General features: G+C 37.6%; 1 protein-coding gene across 1 annotated transcript in view; it reads left to right on the top strand.

Annotated features, from left to right (window-relative positions):
- PPM1E (protein phosphatase, Mg2+/Mn2+ dependent 1E) overlaps positions 1-27,036 on the top strand; it is a 200,572-nt gene that overhangs the window by 154,295 nt on the left and 19,241 nt on the right. Inside the window, exon 2 of the mRNA XM_080827185.1 lies at positions 23,519-23,637. Within this exon, the coding sequence (XP_080683311.1) occupies positions 23,519-23,637 (119 nt within the window). The remainder of the gene's footprint in view (positions 1-23,518; positions 23,638-27,036) is intronic.

Below are 27,036 nucleotides of genomic sequence, written 5' to 3'. Positions count from 1 at the left end.
AATACATATATATTATATATATTAAATATATAAATATATAATAAAATCTTAAAAAATATATATATACACATCTTGGACATCTCTCTGCAGCAGAATGTGTAGATTTAACTTATTCTCTTTAATGGCTGCATTGTGTTCCATTATTTCATCAGTGACCTATTGGTAGGATATTTGGATTGTTTTTAGGTTTTTGCTGCAGTGAATATCTTTAAATGTATGTCTTGGAGTAGTTTTATCCTTGTATCAGTAGGATAAACTTCTAATGCTAGGTTATAGCATTAGAATACTAGCTCTTTTAAAATACATTACTTTATAAATACTAGCTCTTTTAAAATACATTACATATACCCATATCGCTTTTCAAAATATTTTCATCAATTTATATTCTCATCAATAGTATATGGAGTATCAGTTTCTCTATATTCTTCTTTCCTCCCTCCCCCAAGTAGGTATTGTATAGTAATATTATTTTAAGTGGTTGGTGTTAATCTAAATTCAAAGTAATTAACTTACTTGTTTCTAGTAACAGAACAGAACTAGTAAACAGAACTAAAAGAGAGGGAGAGTACTACTGCTTTATAATATTAAGTCCTTTTATTTATTTTTATTTTTTATATACTTGAAAAATGTATTTACATATAAGTATATGTTATATATATGTATATGTGTACATGTTAATATATTTTTATATGTATATACATATATGTACATGTTATATATATACAAATACACACACATATATGGGTTTTTATATGTACTATCTAAAATTTATTATAAACACAATCAAATATTAATATACCTTTAGAGACTACAACCAATTAATTGTGCTGCCACTCTTATTTGGTGTGTGTTTGTGCTCCTAATAAACTTTGCTGTTTCTATTTAATTGAAGAGTAGCTTGAGATTTTAGAAATCGATTTCTGAACAACTATTACTGTTTACATATTATTTGGAAATTGGATTGTCTTCTATATAACATAACAAAAACAAGATAGAGAAGAACAGCTAGGTGTTAAGACCGATATACGTTTGCAACACTAAATACAACTTCAGATTTAAAATATTTACCTTAATTAAAACCTCATTTTCTAGTACAATTGACTTTATAATAGGTAAATGTTACCAACTCAAATGTATAAAATAAATATATACTTAAAAGCAAGTTATTTTAATTATAACATGAAAAAATAACTCTTGATTTTAAAAATGTTGATTAACATCAAATCAGATTTTTTTTTTTAAGATTTTATTTATTTATTTGACAGACAGATCACAAGTAGGCAGAGAGGCAAGAAGCAGACTCCCTGCTGAGCAGAGAGCCCGATACAGGGCTGGATCCCAGGACCCTGGGATCATGACCTGAGCCAAAGGCAGAAGCTTTAACCAACTGAGCCATCCAGGCACCCCAAATCAGAGATTTTTGTGCTTTCCTTTTAAGGCCTTAAGTTACAATTTAGTTTTTTTTTTCTTTTTTATTTTTATTTAAATTCAGGCAGCCAACATATAGTACATCATTAGTTTTTTTGGTTGTTGTTTTATTTATTTATTTGACAGATCACAAGCAGGCAGAGCGGCAGGCAGAGAGAGAGGGGTAAGCAGGCTCCCTGCTGAACAGAGAGACCGATGTGGGTCTCGATCCCACAACACCGAGATCATGACCCCAGCCGAAGGCAGGGGGTTAACCCACTGAGCCACCCATGTACCCCTACATCATTAATTTTTTTTTAAAGATTTTATTTATTTATTTGACAGACAGAGATCACAAGTAGGCAGAGAGGCAGGCAGAGAGAGAGAGGGGGAAGCAGACTCCCTGCTGAGCAGAGAGCCAGGTGTGGGACTCAATCCCAGGACCCTGGGACCATGACCTGAGCCGAAGGCAGAGGCTTTAACCCACTGAGCCACCCAGGCGCCCCTACATCATTAATTTTTGATGTCGTGTTCAATGACTCATTTAGTTGAGTATAATACCCAGTACTCATCACATCATGTACCCCCTCAATGCCCATCACCCAGTTACCCCATCCCCTGAGCCACCTCTGTTTACACAACCCTCAATTTGTTTCCTGGAGTCAAGAGTCTCTCATGGTTTGTCTCCCTCTCTGATCTAGATTGGTCAGAATATATGGCCTTGTAATAAATAGCTTTGCTTTCAAATATATTTATTTTTATACTATAGAGATGTATTACTTACTTTTAAACTAGCTATACAGTATTTTTGGTCTTTTGGACTCCTGCAGGTACCTTTACAAAAATAATGGAGTTTTTGGTGAAATGTTTGAATTGCAGTTTCTTCACTGTCCTTAGTTCCCCAAAATAGATACATCAGGCACTTTTGTTACTAGAACATTGTCACCTCGAGTACATTTACTTCTTGGTTTAACATTGAGTAGTACTTTTTTCAAGATTATACTTTGAAGATCATTTTAGAGTTGGATGATAAACAGCTAAGGTTAAAAGTATGGAACAGAGATATATAGATGCTAGAAAGGAGTGGTAAGAGTACTGTAATTCTACACTTCACTGCATGTATAAGTGAAGTACAGTGTGATTAAAAGACTGGTTCTCTTGAATCACAGGTCAGTATTCTTTCTAATCTCAATAGTTCCTGCTTGCATATTGCTTTCCTGCTAGGGCTGCCATTAAACTTATTAGCAAAGGCCAGGATCTTAAAGAAATTAGTCTGGAACTAAAAGAAAAAAGTTTGATAAATACCAGATTTTAATATGAAAGTATTTACACCATTAGTGTTGTACTGTAGTAGTTTTCCAGGGCTCCTACAGCCAAGTGTCACAGACTTGGTGGGTCAATTAACAGAAATGTATTTTCTCATGGTTTCTGTTTTTCTCATGTTCTTTCATGTTTTCCAAGATCAAAGTCAGCAGAATTGGTTTCTATTGGGACCTTTTTCCTTGGCTTGTATAGGTGGCCATCATCTCCTTGTGTCTTAACATTGTGTTCTCTCTACCTGTATGTGTCCAAAAGTCCTCTTTCTTATAAGGACCCAAGTCATATTGGATTAGGTCCACTTTAATTAAGTAAAATGAAGTCCTTACCTCTTTAAAGACCCTGTTGCCAAAAATAGTTACATTATAAGCTACTGGTGGTTAGGATTTCAACATCTGACTTTGGGGCAACACAGTTCAGACCATAACATATACTACTACTGATACTAATTCTTTAGCTAGGTAAGATTTGGAGGCCCACATTTTTCTTTGTTTTATTTTTAAGCTATTGCATAGTGCTTGCTGTGCTCAAGGAACTAAAAGTAAAAAATTCTAAAGGTATTTTGGGGCCTCTTCCACTGATTTACCATGAATACAACTTCATAGAAAAAGTTTTAAAGAGTAGCCTGTGTTGGGGCGCCTGGGTGGCTCAGTGGGTTAAAGCTGCTGCCTTCGGCTCAGGTTATGATCCCAGCGTCCTGGGATCGTCCCGTATTGGGCTCTCTGCTCAGCAGGAAGCCTTCTTCCTCCCTTCTCTCTCTGCCTGCCGCTCTGCCTGCCTGTGCATGCTCTCTCTCTCATTCTAACAAAAAAATAAATAAAATCTTAAAAAAAAAAAAAGAATAGCCTGTGTTTATTTTTAAAAAATAAAGGTTATCTTTAAGGTGATATAAAGTTTGCTATCTTCATAAGGCTACGATGATGAAAATAATATATCTTTTAAGTGGAACCACTTTTAGGTGTTCACACTTTGTAATTTCATTTACCTTCAGTAATTTTTCCTTTACTACATCCTTAGTCTGATAATGAGTTTACTAACTCAATAGTTTACATAGATTTGCAGTTCTGTAACATTTCTTGACACATACTGCTGCTGCTAAGTTCCATGATCAAAAATCTTCCTTGTTTTATGTCATATTTTCCCCTCATATGACCACCTGAAACATTTTGTTTTCATGATACGATATCCTCTATTATTTTTTCTTTTCTATCACTGTTTTCTATCCATAGCATCCATTCATGATTTAAATGGCTGTTTCTGCTTTAAACCTAAGATTATCAGATTTATCAGATATTAATTAGTTAATGTGTGACCTTTGTTTTTGTGCTTACTTGGAAATATCAAATTTATATGGCCATGCCCATTAATATAGGTATAATAAAAGATTGTCCATTAACTATATGTTTGCTTTTTTAAAGTAGGATTGCTTTGTTTGGCAAGAAAAAAAACAGAAACAAGAAAGCCTACTAGTATGGAAAAATTTGCTATTCAGATTAGAAACATTCTGATACTGTTATCGGGACTATCTGACATTTGAGAGAAATTGTATTTATTATTTCTAGGTATTATCATATTACTTATTATATTAAGTCTTTAAAAAAGATTTGATTGCAAAGTAAAATCTCAACAAGGTACCACTACATAGGCACCAGAATGACTAAAATTAAAAGAACTGATAACACCAAATGCTGATGAAGATGTGGAACAACCAGAATTTTATACATTGTCAGTGGGCATGTAAAAATGTATAATCATTTTGGGAAGAGATCTATAGTTTCTCTATACACCTACCCTATGACCCAGCAATTCCACTTCTTCTTAGGTGTTTCCAAGAGAAATGAAAACATATGTCTACAGAATGACTCACTCAGGAATGTTTATAGCAGTTTTATTCATCATAGCCCCAAACTGGGTATAGCCCATATGTCCACCAACAGGAGAATAAATAAACTGTAGTATATTAACACAATGGAAAGCACTCAGTAATAAAAATGGGATGGATTATTGATGTACAGGAATATGGCTGAATTTAGAATACATTTTGCTGAGTGAAAGAAGCCTTGAAAGAGCACATGTTATATGAATCTGTTTATATGAGGTTCAAGAAGTAGTACAACTAATCTATGGTTGAGAAAGGTAAGAACAGTAGAAGACTGGGAGTGGTGATTGACTAGAAAAGAATGAAGGAACTTTCTTGAGAAATGGTGATAATACTGTATCTTGACAGGGACTTCTCAAAATTTGGTGAAAGTACATATATGATTTTGTGTATGTTATTACATGTGAATTTTACTAAAACTTGTAAATAAATACTAAATTCTAGTTAATTATATGCACATTGAAGTGTTTAAACTTTTTTAAAAAGATTTTATTTATTTGAGAAAGACAACAATCAGGAGCTTGGGTGGGTGGAGCAGAAGGAGAGGGCGAAGCAGACTCCCCAGTGATCAGGGAGCCTGGGAGAGGGCTCCATCCCAGGACTCTGAGATCATGACCTGAGCTGAAAGGCAGACATTTAACTGACTGAGCCACCCGGGTGCCCCTGCATATTGAAGTGTTTAAAGGGGAATATATGCTAGGGACGCCTGGTGGCTCAGTCGGTTAAGTGTCTGCCTTCAGCTCAGGTCATGATCCCGCAGCCCTGGAATTGAGTCTCGAATCCGGCTCCCTGCTCAGCGTGGAGCCTGCTTCTCCCACTGCCTGCCTCTCCCCCTGCTTGTGTTCTCTCTCTCTCACTCTCTCTTTCTCTCTGACATATAAATGAATTAAATCCTTAAAAAAAATAGGGTGGGGAGTATACTGATATCTGTATGTTGCTTTAAAATAAAAAATAAGGCGGATTGATGAATGGATAAATGAGTAGCAAAATACTAATGGAAGAGTCTAAGTAATTGGTATTTTAATGTTGACTGTAAAATTCTTTTAACTTTTTTGTACATTTGACAACTTTCATAGTGAAATATTAAGAAGGGAAAAAGCATTTGATACCCAAAAGCAGTTGCTTCCTTATTTACTTCACAGAGTAAAGCAAAGTAAGCAAAAGCCTCTATTATGTTTCTGGCTGCATGTAAGTTTTCACAGAACTCATATGAAATACTGCTGGATTGTGTGTGTGTTTCCAGAAGAAAATTTAATCTGATTTACATACTTCTAGGTACATTGTTAACCAAAATGTGGCCACTGAGAAAATTTAAAAAGATCAGTCAGCGTCCTGTCTCTAGCTGGTCCAGAATTGCAAAATAAAAAGTTCCACATTCCTTATTCTCTATACAAAACACGTTTTTTAAAATGAAAGTTCTGGGGGCGCCTGGGTGGCTTAGAGGGTTAAGCCTCTGCCTTCAGCTTGGGTCATGGTCTCAGGGTCCTGGGATCGAGCCCCACATCGGGTTCTCTGCTCGGTGTCCCCCTCTCTCTCTGCCTGCCTCTCTGCCTACTTGTGATCTCTCTCTCTGTGTGTGTCAAATAAATAGATAAATCTTAAAAAAAAAAAATGAAAGTTCTGGGACGCCTGGGTGGTTCAGTGGTTTAAGCCTCTGCCTTCAGCTTGGGTCATGATCTCAGGGTCCTGGGATCAAGCCCCACATCGGGCTCCCTACTCAGCAGGGAGCCTGCTTCCCCCTCTCTCTCTCTGCCTGCCTCTCTGCCTACTTGTGATTTCTGTCTGTCAAATAAATAAATGAAATCTTAAAAATAAATAAATAAAAATAAAAAATAAAATGAAAGTTCTAGGGAGCGATACATAGAACACTGATGGAGTTCTTTATGTTATCATGTTATTTTGTTTATATACACCATTGAGAAATAACTTGTTTATCTAATCTTAACTCATCATTTCAAATTCTGATATGTTTGCGAGGTCTTAATAAAGGGATAAATTGTTATCCTTTTCAACATCAGACGTTTTTCCTCCTACCTCTGTCCTAAGAATTTACTTGAGGTTTTATCACAATTTATAAAAAGCGAGTACTGCCAGGCCATTTGTTGGAATTACTGTGTAATTATGTGTGATTAAAATAAAGTAGGGGGGTGCCTGGGTGGCTCAGTGGGTTAAAGCCTCTGCCTTTGGCTCAGGTCGTGACCCCATGACCTGATCGAGCCCCGCATAGGGCTCTCTGCTCAGCGGGACTCTTGCTTCTCCCTCTCTCTCTCTCTGCCTGCCTCTCTTCCTGCTTGTGATCTCTGTCTGTCAAATAAATGAATAAAATCTTTAAAAAAATAATAATAAAGTAGGAAAGGGGCAGCTGGCTGGCTCAGTTGGGGGAGCCTATGACTCTTAATCTTGAGGTCATGAGTTCCAGCCCCATGTTGGGTATAGAGATTACTCTAAAAATAATAACAAATAAATTAGGGAAATACATCACAGCTTTTCCTCCTCAGTGACTTATTTACATTTTGGGTGTATTACATTTGGTTTTGAACATATGTTAGCTATGGAGACTAGAAAGGGCTCTACAATTTGCAGCAGGTTTTGCCTGGCTTGAATTTTCCTTAGGCTTTTTGGAATAATTGAGGGAGGAGGAAGGTGAATTATAAACACCTCATAAATTTTTGGCCGATTTGATATTAACTCTCAAAATTGCTTAGTTGTTAAAAATGTAAATTTAAATAGGATTTCTAAATTCTGCCCAAAATACATGCTACAAACAAAGATTTTAAGTTTACAGAGAATAATCTGAGGGCAAAACGTCTAATACAAGGTCATAGGATAAATTTGAATAGCATAGAATCTGAGTTTAGAATGGATTTCTGACATATCAGTTTTTCTTCTGGAATCACTTCTTTCCGTAATTTATAATGCTTCATAGTTGAATGTATTTGACTCAACTCGTTGAATATGCATTCTTTCAAGAAAGTATCATTTTATCTTGTTTACTCAAGAATCAAGATAGAGTTAATGCATATGTCTCTGTATTGTGAGAGTAATTATCACTCTCTCTGAAAAGCAGTTCAATCCCCGTTAAAAAAATAAGGGCTCACTTAAGGTTTTTAAATAGTAGAAAAATGACATTGTCTGCTTCTCTCAGAAATCACCAGTTGGAAAAAGGTAGAAAAATGCAAACTCCATCTTCAGTAAGAGTAGGGAATATCTCTAACACCAAATCACAAAATTGAGTAAGGGCTGTCAAAATGTAACAAAGGCCAAATGAGTTTGAGAAAATGATGAAAAATTTGCCTACATTTGCAGATCTCCGTAAAAGCCAATAGAATAAATGCTCCAAAGGAGGTGGTGTGCCCTGAGGAGCAAAAATAAACAATTTTGGAAATATTCATTTGCTGCCAACAGAAGTTCTCAATGTCTAGTTTAGTACCACAAAAGGGGAGAGGAGAAGCTGGATGAGGAATTGGAAATATACTGTGTTTTTCTTAAATGTGAAGAAAGCAATGTGAGGAAAGAGACCCTGTTATGAACAACTTGCAGTTGCCAATCTGTTGGCTGGGAAGAAGTTAAGAATAAAATACAGCCATACATTGGAGAAATTGTGGGTTTGGATCCAGACCACCACAATAAAGCAAGTATCACAATAAAGTAAGTCAAAATTTCTGTTTCCCAGTGCATGTAAAAGTTATGTTTACAATATACTGTAGTCTATAAAGTGTGCAATAGCATTATGTCTAAAAAAACACCTAGGTATATACCTTAATGAAAATACTTTATTGCTGGAGTGCCTTCGTGGCTCAGTGGGTTAAAGCCTCTGCCTTCGGCTCAGGTCATGATCCCAGGGTCCTGGGATCGAGCCCCACATCAGGCTCCCTGCTCACCAGGGAGCCTGCTTCCTCCTCTCTCTCTGCCTGCCTCTCTGCCTACTTGTGATCTCTGTCAAATAAATAAAATCTTAAAAAAAAAAAAAAGAAAATACTTTATTGCTAAAAATACTAACCATCATCTGAAGTTTCAGCAAGTTGTCATCTTTCTGTTGGTAGAAGGTCTTGTCTTGATGTTGATGGTTGTTGACTGACTAGGGTGGTGGTGGTTGAGGGTTGGGGTTGCTGTGGCATTCTTAAACTAAGACAACAATGAAGTTTGCTATATTGACTGACTCTTCCTTTCACAAATGATTTCTTTGTAGCATGTGATGCTGTTTAATAGCATTTGACCCACAGTAGAGCTTATTGGAAGCAGCAAAAAGAATATTCACTTCTGAAAAACATAGTAAGATGCAGTCCGGAATTGTGATGCCTCCAGCTTTGCTGTTCTTTTTCAAGGTTGCTTTGGCTATTTTGGGTCTTTAGTGGTTCCATACAGATTTTAGGATTGTTTTGTTAAGCTCTGTGAAAAATGCTGTTAGCATTTTGATAGGGATTGCATTGAACGTGTAGATTGCTTTGGGTAATATAGACATTTGAAAACATTTGTTCTTCCAATCCATGAGCATGGACTGTCTTTCCATTTCTTTGTGTATTCAGTTTCTTTCATAAGTGTTTTACAGTTTTCAGAGTACAGATCTTTCACCTCTTGGATTAGGTTTATTTCTAGATATATTATGGTTTTTCATGCAATTGTAAATGGGATCGATTCCTTAATTTCTATTTCTGTTGCTTCATTTTTGGTGTATAGAAATGCAACAGATTTCTGTACCTTGATTTTATATCCTGTGACTTTTCTGAATTCATGTATGAGTTCTAGCAACTTCGGGGTGAAGTCTTTTGGGTTTTCTACATACAGTATTATTTTGTGAAGAGTTAAAGTTTGACTTCTTCCTTGCTGATTTATTTCTTTTTGCTGTTTGCTGAGGCTAGGACTTCCAGTACTGTTTTGAATGACAGTGGTGAGAGTGGACATCCCTGTTGTGTTCCTGATCTTAGGGGGAAAGCTCTCAGTTTTTTCCCATTGAGGATGATATTAGTTGTGGGTCTTTTGTAAATGGCCTTTATGATGTTGAAGTATGTTCCCTCTATCCCTATTTTCTTGAGAGGTTTTTTTGCAGGAAAGGATGCTGTATTTTGTCAGATGCTTTTTCTGCATCTATTGAGAGGATCATATGGTTCTTATCTTTTCTTTTATTAATGTGGTGTATCACATTGATTGATTTGCAAATATTGAACCACCCTTGTAGCCCAGGAATAAATCTCATTTGATCATGGTAAATAATCCTTTTAATGTACTGTTGGATCCTGTTGGCTTGTATCTTGAGAATTTTTGCTTCATTGTTCACTGGGGATATTGGTCTGTAATTCTTTTTAGTGGGGTCTTTGGTTTTGGAATCAAGGTAACGTTGGCCTCATAAAATGAGTTTGGAAGTTTTCCTTAAATTTCTATTTTTTGGAACAGCTTCAGAAGAATAGATATTAATTATTCTTTAAATGTTTGGTAGAATTCTCCTGGGAAGCCATCCAGCCCTGGACTCTTGTTTGCTGGGAGATTTTTTATTACAGATTCAGTTTCTTTGCTGGTTATGTGTCTGTTCGAATTTTCTATTTCTTCCTATTTCAGTTTTGGTAGTTGATATATTTCTAGGAATTTATCTGTTTCCTCCAGATTGCTCAATATTTTTGTCATATAATTGCTCATAATATTCTCTTAGTCATTTGTATTTCTGCAAAGTTGGTTGTGATCCTTCCTGTTTCATTCATGATTTTATTTATTTGGGTCCTTTCTCTTTTGGATAAGTCTGGCTAGGGTTTATCAGTTTTGTTAATTCTTTCAAAGAACCGGCTCCTAGTTTTGTTGATCTGTTCTTTTTTTTTTTTTTTAATTTCTATATCATTTACTTCTGCTCTAATCTTAATTATTTCCCTTCTTCTGCTGGTTTTAGTTTTATTTGCTGTTCTTTTTCCAGCTCCTTTAGGTGTAAGATTAGGTTGATTATTTGAGACTTCTCTTGCTTGTTAAGGAAGGCCTGTATTGCTATATACCTCCCTCTTATGACCGCCTTTGTCCTGTTTTCATTTGCATTTTCTCCCATTTTTAAAAAATTTCTTCTTTGATTTCCTGGTTAACCCATTCGTTCTTTAGTAGGATGTTCTTTCACCTCCATGTATTTGTGGTCTTTCCAAATTTTTTTGTGTGGTTGATTTCAAGTTTCATAGTGTTGTGGTCTGAAAATATGCATGGAATAGGATCTCAATTTTTTTTGTAGTGGTTGAATCCTGATTTGTGATATAGTATGTGATTTGTTCTGGAGAATATTCCATGTGCACTCAAAAAGAATGTGTATTCTGATACTTTATGTGAATGTATCTGTATGTATCTGTGAAATCCATCTGGTCCAGTGTGTCATTCAAAGCCCCTGTTTCCTTGTTGATCTTCTGCGTAGATGATCTGTCCATTGGTGTAAGTGGGGCGTTAAAGTCCCTTACTATTATTCTTTTTTTTTTTAAAGATTTTATTTTTATTTATTTGACAGACAGAGATTACAAGTAAGCAGAGAGAGAGAGGAGGAAGCAGGCTCCCTGCTGAACAGAGAGCCCGATGCAGGGCTCGATCCCAGGACCCTGGGATCATGACCTGAGCCGAAGGCAGAGGCTTTAACCCACTGAGCCACCCAGGCTCCCCCCTTACTATTATTCTATTATTATCAGTGAGTTTCTTTAAGTTTGTTATTATTCGGTTTATATATTTGCTGCTCCCAAGTTGAGGGCATAAATATTTACAACTGTTAGATCTTGTTGGATAGACATATTTATTATGATATAGTGTCCTTCTTCATCTCTTATTATGGTCTTTGGTTTAAAATCTAGTTTGTCTGCTATTAAGTTGGGCTATTCCAGCTTTCTTTTGATGTCCACTAGCATGACTGATTGTTCTCCACTCCCTTACTTTCAATCTGGAGATGTCTTTAGGTCTAAAATAAGTCTCTTGTAAGCAGCATATCAATAGTCTTATTTTTTTTTTTATCTATTCTGACATCTGATGTCTTTCAATTGGTACGTTTAGTCCTTTTACATTCAGAGTAATTATTGATTGATATGAATTTAGTACTATTGTATTACCTGTAAAGTTGCTGTCCCTGTAGATTTCTTTCTAGTCTTTGTTGCTTTTGGTCTCTTTCCTGCTCAAAGTGTCCCCTTTAGTAATTTCTTGTAAAGGTGGTTTGGTGTTCATGAACTCATTTAGTTTTTGCTTGTCTTGGAAAGTCTTTATCTCTCCTTCTATTCTGAATGAAAGCCTTACTGGATAGAGTATTCTTGGCTGCATATTTTTCCCATTCAGCATGTTGAATATATCAGGCCATTCTCTTCTGGCTTGCCAAATTTCTGTGGACAGGCCTTCTGCCTACCTTTCATGTCTGCCCTTGTAGGTTAAGGATCTTTTGTCCCTACCTGCTTTTGGAATTTTCTCTTTATCTTTGTATTTTGCAAATTTCACTATGATAAGTCTTAGTGTTGACCTGTTTTTATTGATTTTGAGTGTAGCTCTCTGTGCCTCCTGGACTTGAATGCCTGTTTCTTCCCCCAGATTAGGAAAGTTCTCTGCCAAAATTTGTTCAAATAATCCTTCTGCCCCTTGTTCCACTCTTCTCCTTCTAGGGCTCCTTTGATACAGATTTTATTGCGCTTTGTGGATTTGCTGAGTTCTCTTAAGTCTATATTTGTGATCTAATAGTTTTCTTTATGTCTTCTTTTCATCTTCATTATTTTCCATAATTTTATCTTCTGTATCACCTGTTTGATCCTCTGGTTCTTCCATCTTCATTGTTATTACATCCAGTGATTTTGCTTCTCAGTTACAGTTTTTTTTATTTTGGCGGAATGAGTTTTTAGGTCTTTTATCTCTGCAGCCAGAGTTTCCCTAGTGTCTTCTTTGCTTCCTTCAAGCCCAGCTAATATTCTTATGACTGTTGTTCTAAATTCTTTGTCAAATATATTGCTTATACCTATTTTGAGAAAATCCCCGGGTGTGATTTCTACTTGGTCTTTCTTCTGGGGAGAATTCTTCCATCTTGTCATTATGTCCAGGTTTCTGTCTTTTGCTTTTATGAAAGCTTGTTTTGTTTCATGCTTGTGAGGAAGGGGTCATACACTGTCCAGGGCCTGGTGCTTCAGGAAGTGTTGTATGTGCTGTATGCACTCTGTTGCTGTGTTTTGGTTGCTCTTTCCCACAGGTCAGTCCTCTACAGAATTCCTCCTTGCTTGCAGTGGGGAGTGTTTGGATCTTTAACTAGATGTGCTTTGATTTGTTTGTTAAGATAAGCCCGATTTGGGGTGGGGGTGGGGGGGAAAGAAACTGTAAGCTTGATTCCAAAGAAAAAGAAAGAAGGAAAAAAGAAAAGAGGGGGAAAAAAAAGTCTGATCCAAAAAGTGAGAAAAGGAAGCAAACCAACAAATGAACAAAAAACTATAAGCCCGATTCCAAATTAAAAAGAAAAATATGTATATGTAAAATAATAATAAAAAAATAAAAATAAAAAATAAAAAAAGAAAGCCTGGTCCTATTTCCACCAGAACTAGAGCTGAGGCTTTGAAGCACTCTGTGATCAGTAGATTTGGTACATGCAGGGGCCTCTGTTGTTCTTCTGAGAGAGAGGCCCACTGCACAGGCTCCCAGTTAGACCTGCTTTAGTAAGATGCCCCTGCCCAGGCTCAGAGGAGCAGGGTTTGGTCTAAGTGACTCCAGCTTCTACTAGAGGCACTATGTTTCTTTCTGATACTTGCTGGGAGTTGGGGGATTAAGGGAGGGTGGAAGATGGCATCATCCCGCCCTCTCATCCGAGACAGGGGATCTTGGGGCCACTGCTGTTCAGGAGGTCCTCACAGAAAAGCAAACAATCTCCCCTCTTGTGGCCCAGGCTTCTGTCAGATCCCTGCCCTCAACCTGTCTGTGCCTGACTGTGGGCATGCCCAGCACCATAGTTCTCTTGTGTTTTACCTCTTGCCATGGACTGGGATTCAAATCTCCAAATCTTAAAGGACCTGACAAGGTGTGGACCTGCTCCCCTCCCCCAGGGAGAGCCCTGCAGTGCTGCACCTCACACTGTTCTGTCCCAGAAAAGAAGCCACATGGCACACACATGGTGGCTGGCATCTATGATGAATGAAGCACTGCGAAAAGCTGTGACCAGGTCATCTGTCTTCTGCTCTCCTCTGTCCCCTGCTGTTGAAACAGTGCTCAATGATGCTCAGTGGGCCTTTTGTCCTTTTCCAAATATACTCCAAGAGGGGGAGCATTCTCTCCCAGTGTGACCTAGGGAACACCCACACTACAGTGTCTTCTGGAACCCTACATGCTGCTCTCTCTCCTGTTCTGTCCCTCTCTCCCTGACTTCTCTCCAGGAAAAGGGCTTCCTCCCTTCTGCGGCACTGTGGCTTTTCTCTCCCCCAGGTCACATCTCTAGACCTGGCATCTGCCACATTCTCCCTCCAAATGTGCAGTTTTCTTAATCCTCAGATCGATTTCTTAGTTGTTCAAAATGATTTGATGTTGATCCTAGCTGTGTTTGGGGGATGAGGCAAGTCCAGGGTCTCCCTACTACTCCCTGCTTTCTTAACACTGGTCGATTATTTCAAAATATTGAAGTAGAATTCCTATTAAAAAGCCACAAATACTTTTGAAGTTTAAATACATTATCTCTTATTGAGAGGGACTAAAGTCTAAGATAAGTGAGGTGTTGGCACAAACTGTTTGAGTTGACAACAAAAGTGTAAATATGACCATAATTTCCTTTTTGCCAATGGTTATCACCTGTTTACTGATACCAGCCTGTTTCATAGCCTGCATGTAAGACTTCAGCATTGTTAAATGGAACACTCTTTCATAAATGTATTGACTTTCTTCTCTTAAGGAACATTCATTCTAAGGAGTTAGGGAATGGCTTAAACATGTATAAATCGGAAAACAGAAGTTTATTCATTCAGCAAATATTGGTCATTGTGTGCCAGACACTGATCTGGGCATTAGACATCAATCACCAGAAACAGATAAAAACATTTGCAGTCAGGTGGGAAGAGGAATGGAGACATAAACAATAAACATAATAAGAAATGTGTGTAGTATATTAGAAAAGTATAAAGGCTATGCAAAAAGGAAAATATTTACAATAATGAGAGGAATTACAAGTGCAGGGGGCAGAGGAAAAACCATCAAAGGAGACTGAGAAGACAGAATCCTAAGAGTTACATTAAGAGAGTGTGATGATCTAGAAGCCTAGAGAAGAAAGTTTATCAAAGTGGAGGGCATGATGAGTGGATAGGAGCCAGTCACTTAGCTCCTCAATGAGTTGGATGGGAAAAGAGATTAGAGGTTTTAGCAACAGGAAGTTCACATTGGTTGTATTGACAAGTTTCAGTAAATTTGTGCTGTTTAAATTCCTTTTGGTCAGAGAGGAAGGATCCCAAGAAAGACAGTTACTACTAAACTTTCTTCTTTCTGTGGTCTTGTGGTCCTAGTGGTATTTTGACCTTGGGTAAGTCATTGTGTAGCATCTAGATTGCTGTTCACAGAAAACTTAGGATACTGTTGTTTTTGCTTGAATGTCAGCCTGGTCAGTGTGAACAAATGGCTATTACGATTACACTGAAAGCAGCAGTAGAGACTGAGATTTCTGTTGTGAGAACCCCAACTCAGAACTGCAGGAACTAGTCATTTGGTAGGTATCATCATTTAGATTCAGAAGAGCTAACTAAGAGAATCTGTGATGTGTGGGCATTACAACCCGTTGACTCCAGGTGGCATTCCTCGAGATTGCTGTAGAAGTAAAGAAAATAGCTTAGAGAGGAAAAAATTCAGCCCTGATTTTAACTGTTTAGTCCACTGAGAAAAAGAATACCAATTCAGGTGGAGACTTTGCCTTTTTAATTTTAGTTTAATGTGTTATTCTAGATTTAAAATACATATGATTAACTTGGTGGTGTGTGGGGGGGGTGCTGGTAATCAGAAATTCAACATTTAAGTGACTGTCACCCTAGCAAGGGTATACTGAGCAGACAGAATCATCATAACATGTGGGCCGAGATGAGGCTGCTCTAGACAAGTCTCTCAAAGTTAATTGATGGAAACTTCCCACCTTCAAGAATTTTTTTTTTTTACCTTGGCAGTGCTTTGCCAAGACTGCTGAAACACAGCTGTGGGTGCTGTGCCAACACCCACATTGCCAGTGTCAGGAAGGATGTACTTTTAAACCTCTAATTTATCTAATAATGTCTTTAGTGATTGTGTAGGTTTGGCATTGTGATGAAAATGCTTCCTAGCCTGGTTTATAATGAGAATTCAGTTTGCAGCCTTAAAATGTATATTGTCTTGATATGTGTGTGGAAGGTACTAGCAAGTCAACTTAGAAAAAGATCTAAAATACTATCCTGTCCATCTAAGGGGACTTATTTATGCATGGTATTTGAAAATGAATGCAAAGTAAATGTTTTTATGCCAAAATAATTTATTGTGTTTTCTGCTCTGTACCAAGATGGTGATATACAGTGCTAGAAGAAAGCTACCTTTCAGATTCAGTTCCAGTCTGACTCCTTTTCTTTTCTCTATTGGAAACTGTAGATTGGACTCTTGTCGGCCTATAGAATGGAGATAGGAGAATAAGCTCTTGTAAATAAGTATTTTTAAACAGGTAGGAAATAGTACTCTCTTGTTTGAAATATTAAACTTTGTAACCAGTTGATGACAATATTTTTTTTGTTTATGGTATATGTATGGGTCTTTAAGAAAACAAGCAACACAATATCTGAAGGATTCTTTCCTAACTAGTAGACTCACTGCAAGAATTGATTACAGAGTTCAGCTTATGAAGCTTGACAGAGTCTGAATTTTTGCCTTACAGTACATAACATTGAGAAAGTCACTATACACAGAAGTTCAGATATGCATCCAGTAACATAAATAGCTTTAATGAAGTGGCATGATTTATTTATGTGACTAAACTTGGAATTAAAACTGAGTGGACCCCTAATTAATGATATTTCAACATTGTACAAAGCTATGAATATCGTTCATGTATGGCTTAGATTTAAACTAGACAAGGATTTATTTTTACCTATGAATATATAAAGTCTATACTTTGATGCCTAAGCAAACAAGAAAGTAATAAATTGGTATGCATGAAAACACGTTTCCCTTTGTTCTCAGGATGTGAATTGCTTGAAGATAGGCATGGTAAGCACTTCAGAAATATCTGTTAACATATATAAATAGCAAAGGATCTTTCTTGGACTGTATTTGAGGGCCTTAACATGATTAATTTGACTTTAAAAGAGCCAGTCTCTTAAAATAATACACACTGCAAAAGTTAAAAAAAAGTTGAATCCTACTCTACTTCAGCAATGTTCTTGAGGTAATAACAATTTTAACCGCAATTCTACAAACTGCTGTGAGTTTTGGCCATTCTCTGGTACTTGCTCTGCAATACATTTGCCAAACTTTGAGACCTTCATGCATCAGCATCGTAAATGCTTCTGTCCAGGGCTGTATGAGAAATGATGAAAGAAAGCAGTTTACTATGTTATTATCATGTTAGTCACTCCTGGTAATTCTCTTAAGAATGACAAGCTCTAATGATAAGCTTTTATTTGACTTGTATCAAATATTCACTGATGTGACTGCTTTAAAATATATTTGCAATTCTGGTTTTTCAGAAATAGTCACTTTGATTTCAGAGTCAAAATCATAAGAACTTATTCATGCTAAGTGTTACAGTTTTCTGACAGGTAGAGATAGCTGATGTGGGTGAAGTGTCTAGCTAGATGTTTTATATCTAGCTATTAGTCAGCTAATCCTCCTCCCTACTTCACTGAAAATATTTTCATTCTGTGTGACAAAAAGTAAAAAATTACATTAACTGTGACTAAAAATGTATTGCAGGTGACACATTAATGAGACTAATGGTTCTTCCCTTATTCTCTAAAGTTTTCATATTCTTACCTTTGGTGAACCTAGATTCTAGGTATTTTACTAATTACACTGAAGATGTCTTTTTCTTCCTTGGTAGTGAGAGGAATTCTAGGGAATATGATTACAATAGAGGTTTTTAGGTAATTTTAATATAAATTTTGAAACAAAAGGACCAAGTAAATCTTGTAACTATATACTAAAAGTCCAGTTATGCAAAATATTTGGATGTCTCCAGTTAGTCAAAGTAAAGCATGATAGAAAGTTAAAAAACGGGGCGCCTGGGTGGCTCAGTGGGTAAAAGCCTCTGCCTTCAGCTCGGGTCATGATCTCAGGATCTTGGGATCGAGCCCCACATTGGGCTCTCTGCTCAGCGGGGAGCCTGCTTCCTCCTCTCTCTCTCTCTGCCTGCCTCTCTGCCTACTTGTGATCTTTGTCTGTCAAATAAATAAATAAAATCTTAAAAAAAAAAGTTAAAAAACAAGCAGTGTTGAGTTTATTTAGGTTTATGAAGAAAAATTTAAACTTATCAAAAACTCAGTTAACTTAGCATGAAAGGAGAAATGGATAGCATTTGGATTTCAAGGGATGTCATCAATTTATTTCATAATTGCTAAAGGGCAGTAGCTTTCAAAAAAATTTTTTATCATAATCAAGATTCAGTATATACTTATAGGTGTATACAGAGTACTTAGCCTTACCTCATATACCCTACTTCCTATTTTTTAAAAAAGGTGGCTGGTATCGAGCCCCACTTCAGCCTCTCTGCTCAGTGGGGAGCCTGCTTCTTCCTCTCCCTGTGACCCTCTACCCCTGGCCTGGCTTGTGCTCTCTCTCTCTCTCTCAAGTAGATAATCTTAAAAAAAAAAAAATGCTGGTCACATTCATAAAATTCATTTCATGAATTTTATGGGTTGTAACCTACAATTTGAAAAATACTGATGAATGATGATAATGATAATTTTCCTTTTTTTTTTTTTTTTAATCCTTGAGGACTTCAAATATAAACATTGCCATTTTATTTGTTTCTAAACCACTCAACCACTCACTTTCTTGGTCTCACCTAAACCTTATTATCACAAATACTGCACTGGCTCCAAAATCCTATACACAGGCATCCTATTCTCAGACTACAATACTTCATCTTTCTAGGTTGTGTGCCCAAGTACTCCCACTAGTTGTTTAATTACATTTAGACCACCTGATTTACCATTCATGTCTGTTCTTTCTTAACCCATTTAACGTTCATGGTCTAACACTGTAATCACATGCTTAAAAAGATACCAAATTTCAATGTTTCTTCTTCACTTGTTAATACTCACCTTGCAAAATCCCAAACCTTAATGAATTAGGCAATTCTTTTTACCAACACGTCTTCCAGCGCATGGACATAGATGGAGAAAATTGTACAACCAGAAAGACTGGTTTTATTTAAAAATTGTCTCAGTCTTTTAGCAGTGACAGTCCTCTCTGACATGACTGTTTCATACCTACTTTCTCTTCATCCCTCCTGCCCTATATACTTGTATCCTCACCACCCAGTTGATAACCTAACGCATTGGTTCTCACAGTGTGGTCCCTAGCCCAGCAGCATGCACCTCATCTGGAAACTTGTTAAAAATGAAAATTCTGAAGTCATCCTTAAGACCTAGCGAGTCAGAAACTCTGGGGATGGGGCCCAGCAATTTGTGTTTTAACAAGCCTTGATTCTGATGCCTGTAAAAGTTTGAGAACTACTGATCTAACCCCATACTTCATTGAGAAGCCATTCTCCAGAATGGAAGCTCCAGAGATGGGTTATTTTTGTTTTTGTTTTAAAAGTATAGTTGACATACAGTGTTAGTTTCAGGTAAATCACACAGTGAGTCAACAATTATACATTATGAAAAGCTCGCCATATATAGTAACCCATCTGTCACCATACAAATTTAGTACGATATCGACTGTATTCCTTATGCTGTACTTTTCATCCCCATGACACTGATTTTATAACTGGGGGTTTGTACCTTTTAATCCCCTTCACCCCTTCCCAATTCCCTCTCCACTGGCAACCACTACTTTGTTCTTTGTATTTATGAGTCTGTTTCTGTTTTTTTGTTTGTTCATTTGTTTTTTGGATCCCACATATAAGTGAAATCATATGGTCCTTTTTCTGACTTATTTCACTTAGGTCCATCCATGTTACCGTGAATGGCAAGATTTCATTCTTTTTTATAGCTAACTTCCTATTGTATATATACCACACCTTCTTTATCCATTCATCTGTGGATGGACATTTAGGTTATTTCCTTATCTTGGCTGTTGTAAATGGTCCTACAACAAACATAAGGCTGTGTATCTTTTTGAATCCGTGTTTTGGCTTTCTTTGGGTAAATCCTCAGAGATGGAATTACTAGGTTGTATGAGATCTCTTAATTTTTTGAGGACACTCCATGCTGTGTTCTGTAGTGGCTGTACCAATTTACATTCTCGCCAACAGTGCATGAGGGTTCCAAAGCAGGAGTTTTTGTCCTTTTTGGTCATTTGTATCCTGAGCACCAGAACAGTGCCTCAAACACTGTAAGCCTCAGTAAGCTACTGTTGACGCAAACCTTTAGATGGGAACTCTCTGATTTTCCTACTAAGAAATCTAGAAACCTCCCTGCATCTTTACCCATTTTCTGCCTTTCTTTTCCAACTGGTGAAATGTTCCTTATGCTATCAAAGGTCAGCAATTTCCAGATATGTTTTGGATCTCTCCTCTTCCTGCCTTCTCAGGAGCTTCACTCCTTTGGTCATCCCCCATTTCCTGCATTATCTTTCAGTCGTTCTCTACTAGATTATTTCATTTAGTAAACAGTCACATTCTATGCCATTCTAAAATAAGAACCGGCCCTGTCCTCAAATGCCCTTTCAGTTACTGCCACACCTCCTTGCCTCCCACTTACCCATTCTAATCTTATTTTCACCTCCACTATTCAATGTTCTTAACAAAGTCAATGATTTTTTAAACATCTTTATTGAGATGTAATTCACACAGCATAAAAGTTACCCATTTAAAATATACAGTTCAGTGGTTTTAGTACATTCATAATTGTTTAACCATCACTAACTACAGTCCGAGATTCAGAACATTTTCATACTGCAAAAAGAAACCTCCTACCCATCAGCAGTTACTCCCTATTCAACTAACCTCTCTGCCCTAGGCTACTGCTGCTATACTCTGTTTCTGTAGGTTTGCCTATTCTGGACTTTTTATATAAATGGAATCATAGAGTATGTGGTCTTTTGTGACTGGCTTTTTTTTTTTTTTTTACCATTTTATTAAATCTCAACTTTTATTTCAAACTTAGTGTTTGTTTTATAAGGAGAATTTGGTAAACATAGAAAATATCAAAAAGACATTAAGAATTACCTCTACCCAACATCTCACTCCCTCCCTTGCCTAAGAGGCACATGAAGTCCTTTCTTCCCTTATCTAATTTCATTTCCAGTGGTCAGACTTTTATATTAAATCTCACTTGTGTGATATGTGGAAAGATTTCACTGAAAATGCTTTTTTTTTTTTTAACCACTGTACTAGATAACTTTCTTTTCTTCCCCAAACCACTCCCTATACATCTCAGCTTTGATCCTTGTCCTGGGTGCCTTCTTTGTTCCCTGTTTTTCAGTTTGCTTCCCCTTTGGAAGGCACTAGCAGAAGTTAAGAAGATGGGAAGAAAGTAAGGTCAGGGTGTTTGTTAACTGGGCTTCTTTCACTGGGCTCCTGTGCACAGGCTTGACATTTCTAGTGTGGACTGCTGTGTCTCTGGGATCAGAGGCTGCTCCTTCCTCCCTTGTGATTTCAGGCTTAGAAGTTGTGTGACTGGCTTCTATTGCCATAATATTTCTAAGGTTTATCCACATTGTAGCATGTATGAATATGCTGCTTTTATTTATCCATAATCAGTTGATTGGTTGGTTGTTTCTCCTGTTTGGCTATTATGAATAATGCTGCCATGAACATTCAGGTACATGTTTTTGTGTTGATGTATGTAAGGGGAATTGCTGGGTTATGTAAGAACTTCAGCATTTTAAGGAACTGCCAAAGCAGCTGTACCAGCTACCAGAATATTGTTGTGGCCTGTTTTAGAAAAACAATCTGCCAAATCTGTTATTTTTTTAATTTTAATTTTATTTTTTTAAAGATTTTAATTATTTATTTGAGAAAAAGAGAGAGAGAGAAAACAAGTGAGAGCATAAGGGCAGGGGGAGGGAGAAGCAGACACCCTGCTGAGTAGGGAACCTGATGCTGTGGGGCTCAATCCCAGGACATGGTGATCATGACCCAAGCCAAAGGCAGCTGCTTAACTCTCTGAGCCACCCAGGTGCCCCTGCCATGTCTGTTCTGGCCACATAATTCACATCCTTCACACATACACACTCCCCTGACTCCCACCCCCCCTAAAGTCTCCCAAAGTTCCATCCCTTAACAGCCTCAGGCTCAGGCTAGAGGTTTAGGAACTCAGTGAGATCAAGTGCAGGTGAGATTCCTTGGGTATAATTTCTTGATGAAAGCTCCTTCGGTATAATTCCACTTGATATAAAAATGTGGTGACTAAAAGAAGCAAACTATCTGGGCACCTGGGAGGCTCAGTGGGTTAAAGCCTCTGCCTTTGGCTCAGGTCATGATCTCAGGGTCCTGGGACTGAGCCCTACATCCAGCTCTCTGCTCAGCGGGAAGCCTGCTCCCGCCTCCCCACCTCTCTGCCTGCCTCTCTGCCTACTTGTGATCTCTGTCAAATAAATAAATAAAATCTTAAAAAAAAAAAAAAAAAGAAAACTATCTAAACCCTTCCTAGAACTCCCCAACATACAGTGGTGAGGCGTGAGATAACTTTCCTATTCTGAAAGGGTTTGGAAAACAAGAGGCAATTCTCTTTTTATAATTTCTTCCTATGTGATGCAGTCTATTTCAGTAGTCTTAAATATCATCCATAGATTCATGACTTCCGAATTTTCTATCATCTCTGAGCTCCACACTACAATGTCTAATAACTTTCACTTCATTTGATACCTTCATTAGGGTATCTCAAAGGTATTTCCAACTTAACATGCTTTAAAATGAACTCTTGTTTTCTTCTTTACCCTTTGCTTCCCACAAACCTGTTCTTTTCCTGGTTTTTCCGTCTAGGTGAATGATGCCACCATTCACCTAGTTGCTTAGACCAAAACCCAGGACTCAGCCTTCTTTTCTTTTATTTCTATATTCTAATAATCAGCAAGTTCTGTATTTTCTTTTTTTAGAATATACTATTTTTTTTTTTCAGTTTCACCTGGATTACAACAATCTCCTTATTGGCCACCCTCCTCATTCTTTCCGAATTCCTTTGGCACAGCAGTCAAAGTCATATTTTAATTAATATGTCTGGGTATGGCATGCTCTTGCTTACAACCTTCAGTAGCTTCCCAGTGCACTTTTGAGTGAGATCACTTTCCTTTCCATGATCTATATGGTTCGTATAACTGGCTGTTGCCAGTCCCTCTGACCTTACTCCCTGCCATCTTCCCTCTTTATCCACCATACTTCATCTTCTCTGGGCTTTTTTCAGTTCCTCACACATACCAAGCTCTCAGAAAGGATCTGTACACATGCTATTTTCTCTGCCTGGAATATTCTCTCCCAGCTTCCCACATCCACAGAACCGAATCTTTCTTATCCTTCAAGATATGGATTCCTGACCATCCCCCTTCTATAATTCTGTACCCTGTTTGTTTCTTTTATAAAACATCCCAATTTTAAGTTGTGTCCTGTTTGTTTACTTATTTATCATCTGTCTCCCTAACTAGATTTTAAGCCCTACTGGGTCAGAGGCCATGTCTGTGTACTCACCAGTGTATACCCAGAGCCAAGGTAGAGTGTATAGCACATAATATGCACTCAATAAATATGTGTTGAATAGTGTTTAAAGACACAATTTTGTTTTGAGACAGATATGTTAATAATTGGTAATAATATCAAATGTATTATTTCCTAATTCTTACTGAAATAGGCCTTTTTTATTTCAGTAATTGCCCTTCCTTTTTGGCTGCTGCTTTAGCCAGAGCCACATCAGACGAAGTCCTTCAGAGTGATCTTTCTGCACATTATATCCCAAAGGAAACAGATGGCACAGAAGGGACTGTGGGTGAGTACCTTTTCTACATTATTTTTTAAAAAATATTAAAATAGTCTCATGTATAGTAACCCACAGAGAATGTCTACACATATGAAATCTAATTATGTTTACCCACTTGTTGATTTTATAGTGGTAGCAAGAGAAAAAAAATGCATGTATTTCAAACTAGTCAATAAAAGGAGGGAAAAAGGGACACCTGGGTGGCTCACTCGGGTTAAGCCCCTGCTCGAGTCATGATCCCAGGGTCCTGGGATTGAGTCCCGCATTGGGCTCCTTGCTCGGCAGGGAGCCTGCTTCTCCCTTTGCCTGCTGCTCCCCCTGCTTGTGTTCGCTCATGCCCTTTCTCTCTCTCTGACAAATAAATAAATACAGTCTTTTTTTTTCTTTTTTTTTTTTAAAGATTTTATTTATTTATTTGATAGACAGAGACCACAAGTAGTCAGAGAGGCAGGCAGAGAGAGAGGAGGAAGCAGGCTCCCCGCCCAGCAGAGAGCCCGATGCAGGGCTCGATCTCAGGACCCCGAGACCATGACCTGAGCCGAAGGCAGTGGCTTTAGCCCACTGAGCCACCCAGGCGCCCCAATAAATACAGTCTTTAAAAAGAAAAAAAAAAAAAGGAGGGAAAAAGAAAAATACAGGTATATTTTGAAAATGTGATGATAATTGGAGCAAGAAATTAATTTAACAATATTATCAGAATATGGTCTGATAATATCAGAATATTAACAGAATAAATAAATGCCTAGATAAGTGGAAAGAGTAAAGTGAGAAGTGTGAAGACACAACAGAAAAGATGAGAGAGGGAGGGGAGAGAGTTTGAGCAAGACATACTTCAAATATTTAGCTTACCCTTAAGAATCCAAGTAAAAAAAAATCATATAAAAATTAATCAGTTGTAATAAAACTTCTCATAATTATATTAATTTTTTTAAAGATTTTTTATTTATTTTTTTGACAGAGATCACAAGTGGGCAGAGAGGCAGACAGAGAGAAAGGAGGAAGCAGGCTCCCTGCTGAGCAGAGAGCCCAATGCCAGGCTCCATCCCAGGACCCTGGGATCATGACCTGAGCCAAAGGCAGAGGCTTAACCCACTGAGCCACCCAGGCGCCCCTATTAAATTTTATTTCTACCAATAATAAGTAGAGTTCTACATGACAACTGTGTAATATGTGATTTAATTGTGTGGATCACTGTACATCTTTTTTCCAGGCAAATCAAGAAGCTTTATTTATTTATTTGTTTGTTTGTTTATTTGTTTATTTATTTTTAAGGGTTTTATTTATTTGAGAGAAAGCACAAGCAGAGGGAAGGCAGAAGGAGAGGGAGAAGCAGGCTCCCCGAGGAGCAGGGAACCCGATGTGGGCTTGATCCCAGGAACCTGGGATCAGGACCTGAGCCCAGGGCAGATGCTTAACCACTGAGCTTCCCAAGCTCCCTTAAGAGGCTTTATTAATGAAGGTGTATTTATTAACATATTAGGCTTATACATATTTGACAGGATCTAAGGAAATAGCAGTTTTTGTAAAAATTAGGAATTACTAGGGTGCCTAGGTGGCTCAGGGAGTTAAGCCTCTGCCTTCGGCTTAGGTCGTGATCTCAGGATCCTGGGATCGAGTCCCGCCCGCATCAGGCTCTCTGTTCGACAGGGAGCCTGCTTCCCCTTCTCTCTCTGCCTGCCTCTCTGCCTACTTGTGATCTCTGTCTGTCAAATAAATAAATAAAATCTTTTTTAAAAATTAGGAATTACTACTCAAAATTGTTAAGGAATTTTAATATTTCACTTTGTTCTATTTTAAGCATTTGCCTTTAAACATGGTGCATAAGGAACAGAGCATATATTAATGAGTAAGAATAACGAGATCCCAGAGAACTTGAGGCAGATATAGAAGTAAATATATCTGTTCTTCCTCTATCTTTCTAGATCATTTTTTTTCTAGATCATTTTTGATAGGAAATTGGCAAGAAAGGAATTCCTTCTCTTGTTTTTACTGAGAGTAATTGATTTGCTTGGAACCAAATTGCTCCAGAGTCAACTTGGATGGAATTCCTGCTACAGAGCATTGGTCTTTCCTCTGGTACTGATGCATGGTGTGAAAGCCCTGTAATGAAAGATGAGGGAGACGAACTGGGCTTCACGGCAGCCTGGGCGGCAGCTGACTCAGCTCCAGCTCGGTACAGTGACATTAACGACTAATGAGTAATTTACAGCTGCGAGGGGGTGGATTGTTACTTGGGACAATTTTCTCTTTTTTCACACCCTTTTTTATTTTATTTTTCCATTTCAAGCAGCAATTATTTATATACTGATGTTCTACACTCCCTGCAGAAGGAGAATACTTAACGTAGCAAGACTGAAGTGTAGCCCTGCATGCCGGCTTAGAACTGAACCCCCATAAGATGGCAAAGTGAGATGAAGTTTTTTTTTCTTTTGGTGGTATCATTGGTCATTCTGATTTTCTATTTTTTCAAGAGATTACCCAGTGTTGTTTCCTTGCCAGGGCTGTGATTCAGAATGATCTATTGTAATTCTAACTCTTTGCAAATCCTTAATCTCTTTAACCCAAATCCCTCAGTTTGAATTGCACTGAGGAGAATCTCCCGGGGGCAGACAGGGTTTATCCGGTATGCCAGAGTCGGAGAGGAGCATACTGGGTAAAGCCTGCACCGCTGGTTTCAAGGCACTCAAGTCCCCACTGAATGCCTTTGCCTCTCAGTTGTTTCCAAAAATAGACTTAAAAAAAAAAAATCCTTAACCTAAAGTTCTTTTCATGTTTATGTCATCTCTACCAGAGTGTTTGCTAAACAACCTTGTATCTCTCAGTACAAATTTAGTTTGGCAGATATAACTCCTCTTCAGACAACCTAAAATCAATTTGAAATATCCCAATGTAAAAATTAAAAACAAGAAGGGGAAAATTGTCACTAACACAGAGGAAATTAAAAGAAATTTTTTTTAAAAAGCCTTTATTTATTTGTCAGAGAGAGAGAGAGAGCGAGCACAAGCAGGGGGATCCGCAGAGGGAGAGGGAGAAGCAGGCTCCCTAGTGAGCAGGAAGTCCCATGTGGGACTCAGTCCCAAGACCCTGGGATCATAACTTGAGCCAAAGGCAGAAAGACACTTAACAACTGAGCCACCCAAGGCATTCCAGAGGAAATTAAAAGAATTATGAAAACTTCGTGTAAATAAATCTGAAAACCTGGGTACTTTCTAGAAAAATACAAATTGACAAACTTAAGAAGAAAGAGATTAAGATTGTCAAGGAGCTTTCTTCTAAAAAAGGACAAAGAGTAGATGATTCTACTGGTGAACATGTTCAAATGATCAAAGGTAGACAATTCTAATGGTTTTTTAAAATGAATTATCCAATTGCATATGGAAGGAAAATTTTGCAAAACATAAAACTGAT

The sequence above is a fragment of the Martes martes genome (assembly GCF_963455335.1).
Source record: "Martes martes genome assembly, chromosome: 16".
Classification (NCBI taxonomy): domain Eukaryota; kingdom Metazoa; phylum Chordata; class Mammalia; order Carnivora; family Mustelidae; genus Martes; species Martes martes.
This window is presented reverse-complemented; position numbering and strand designations above follow the sequence as displayed.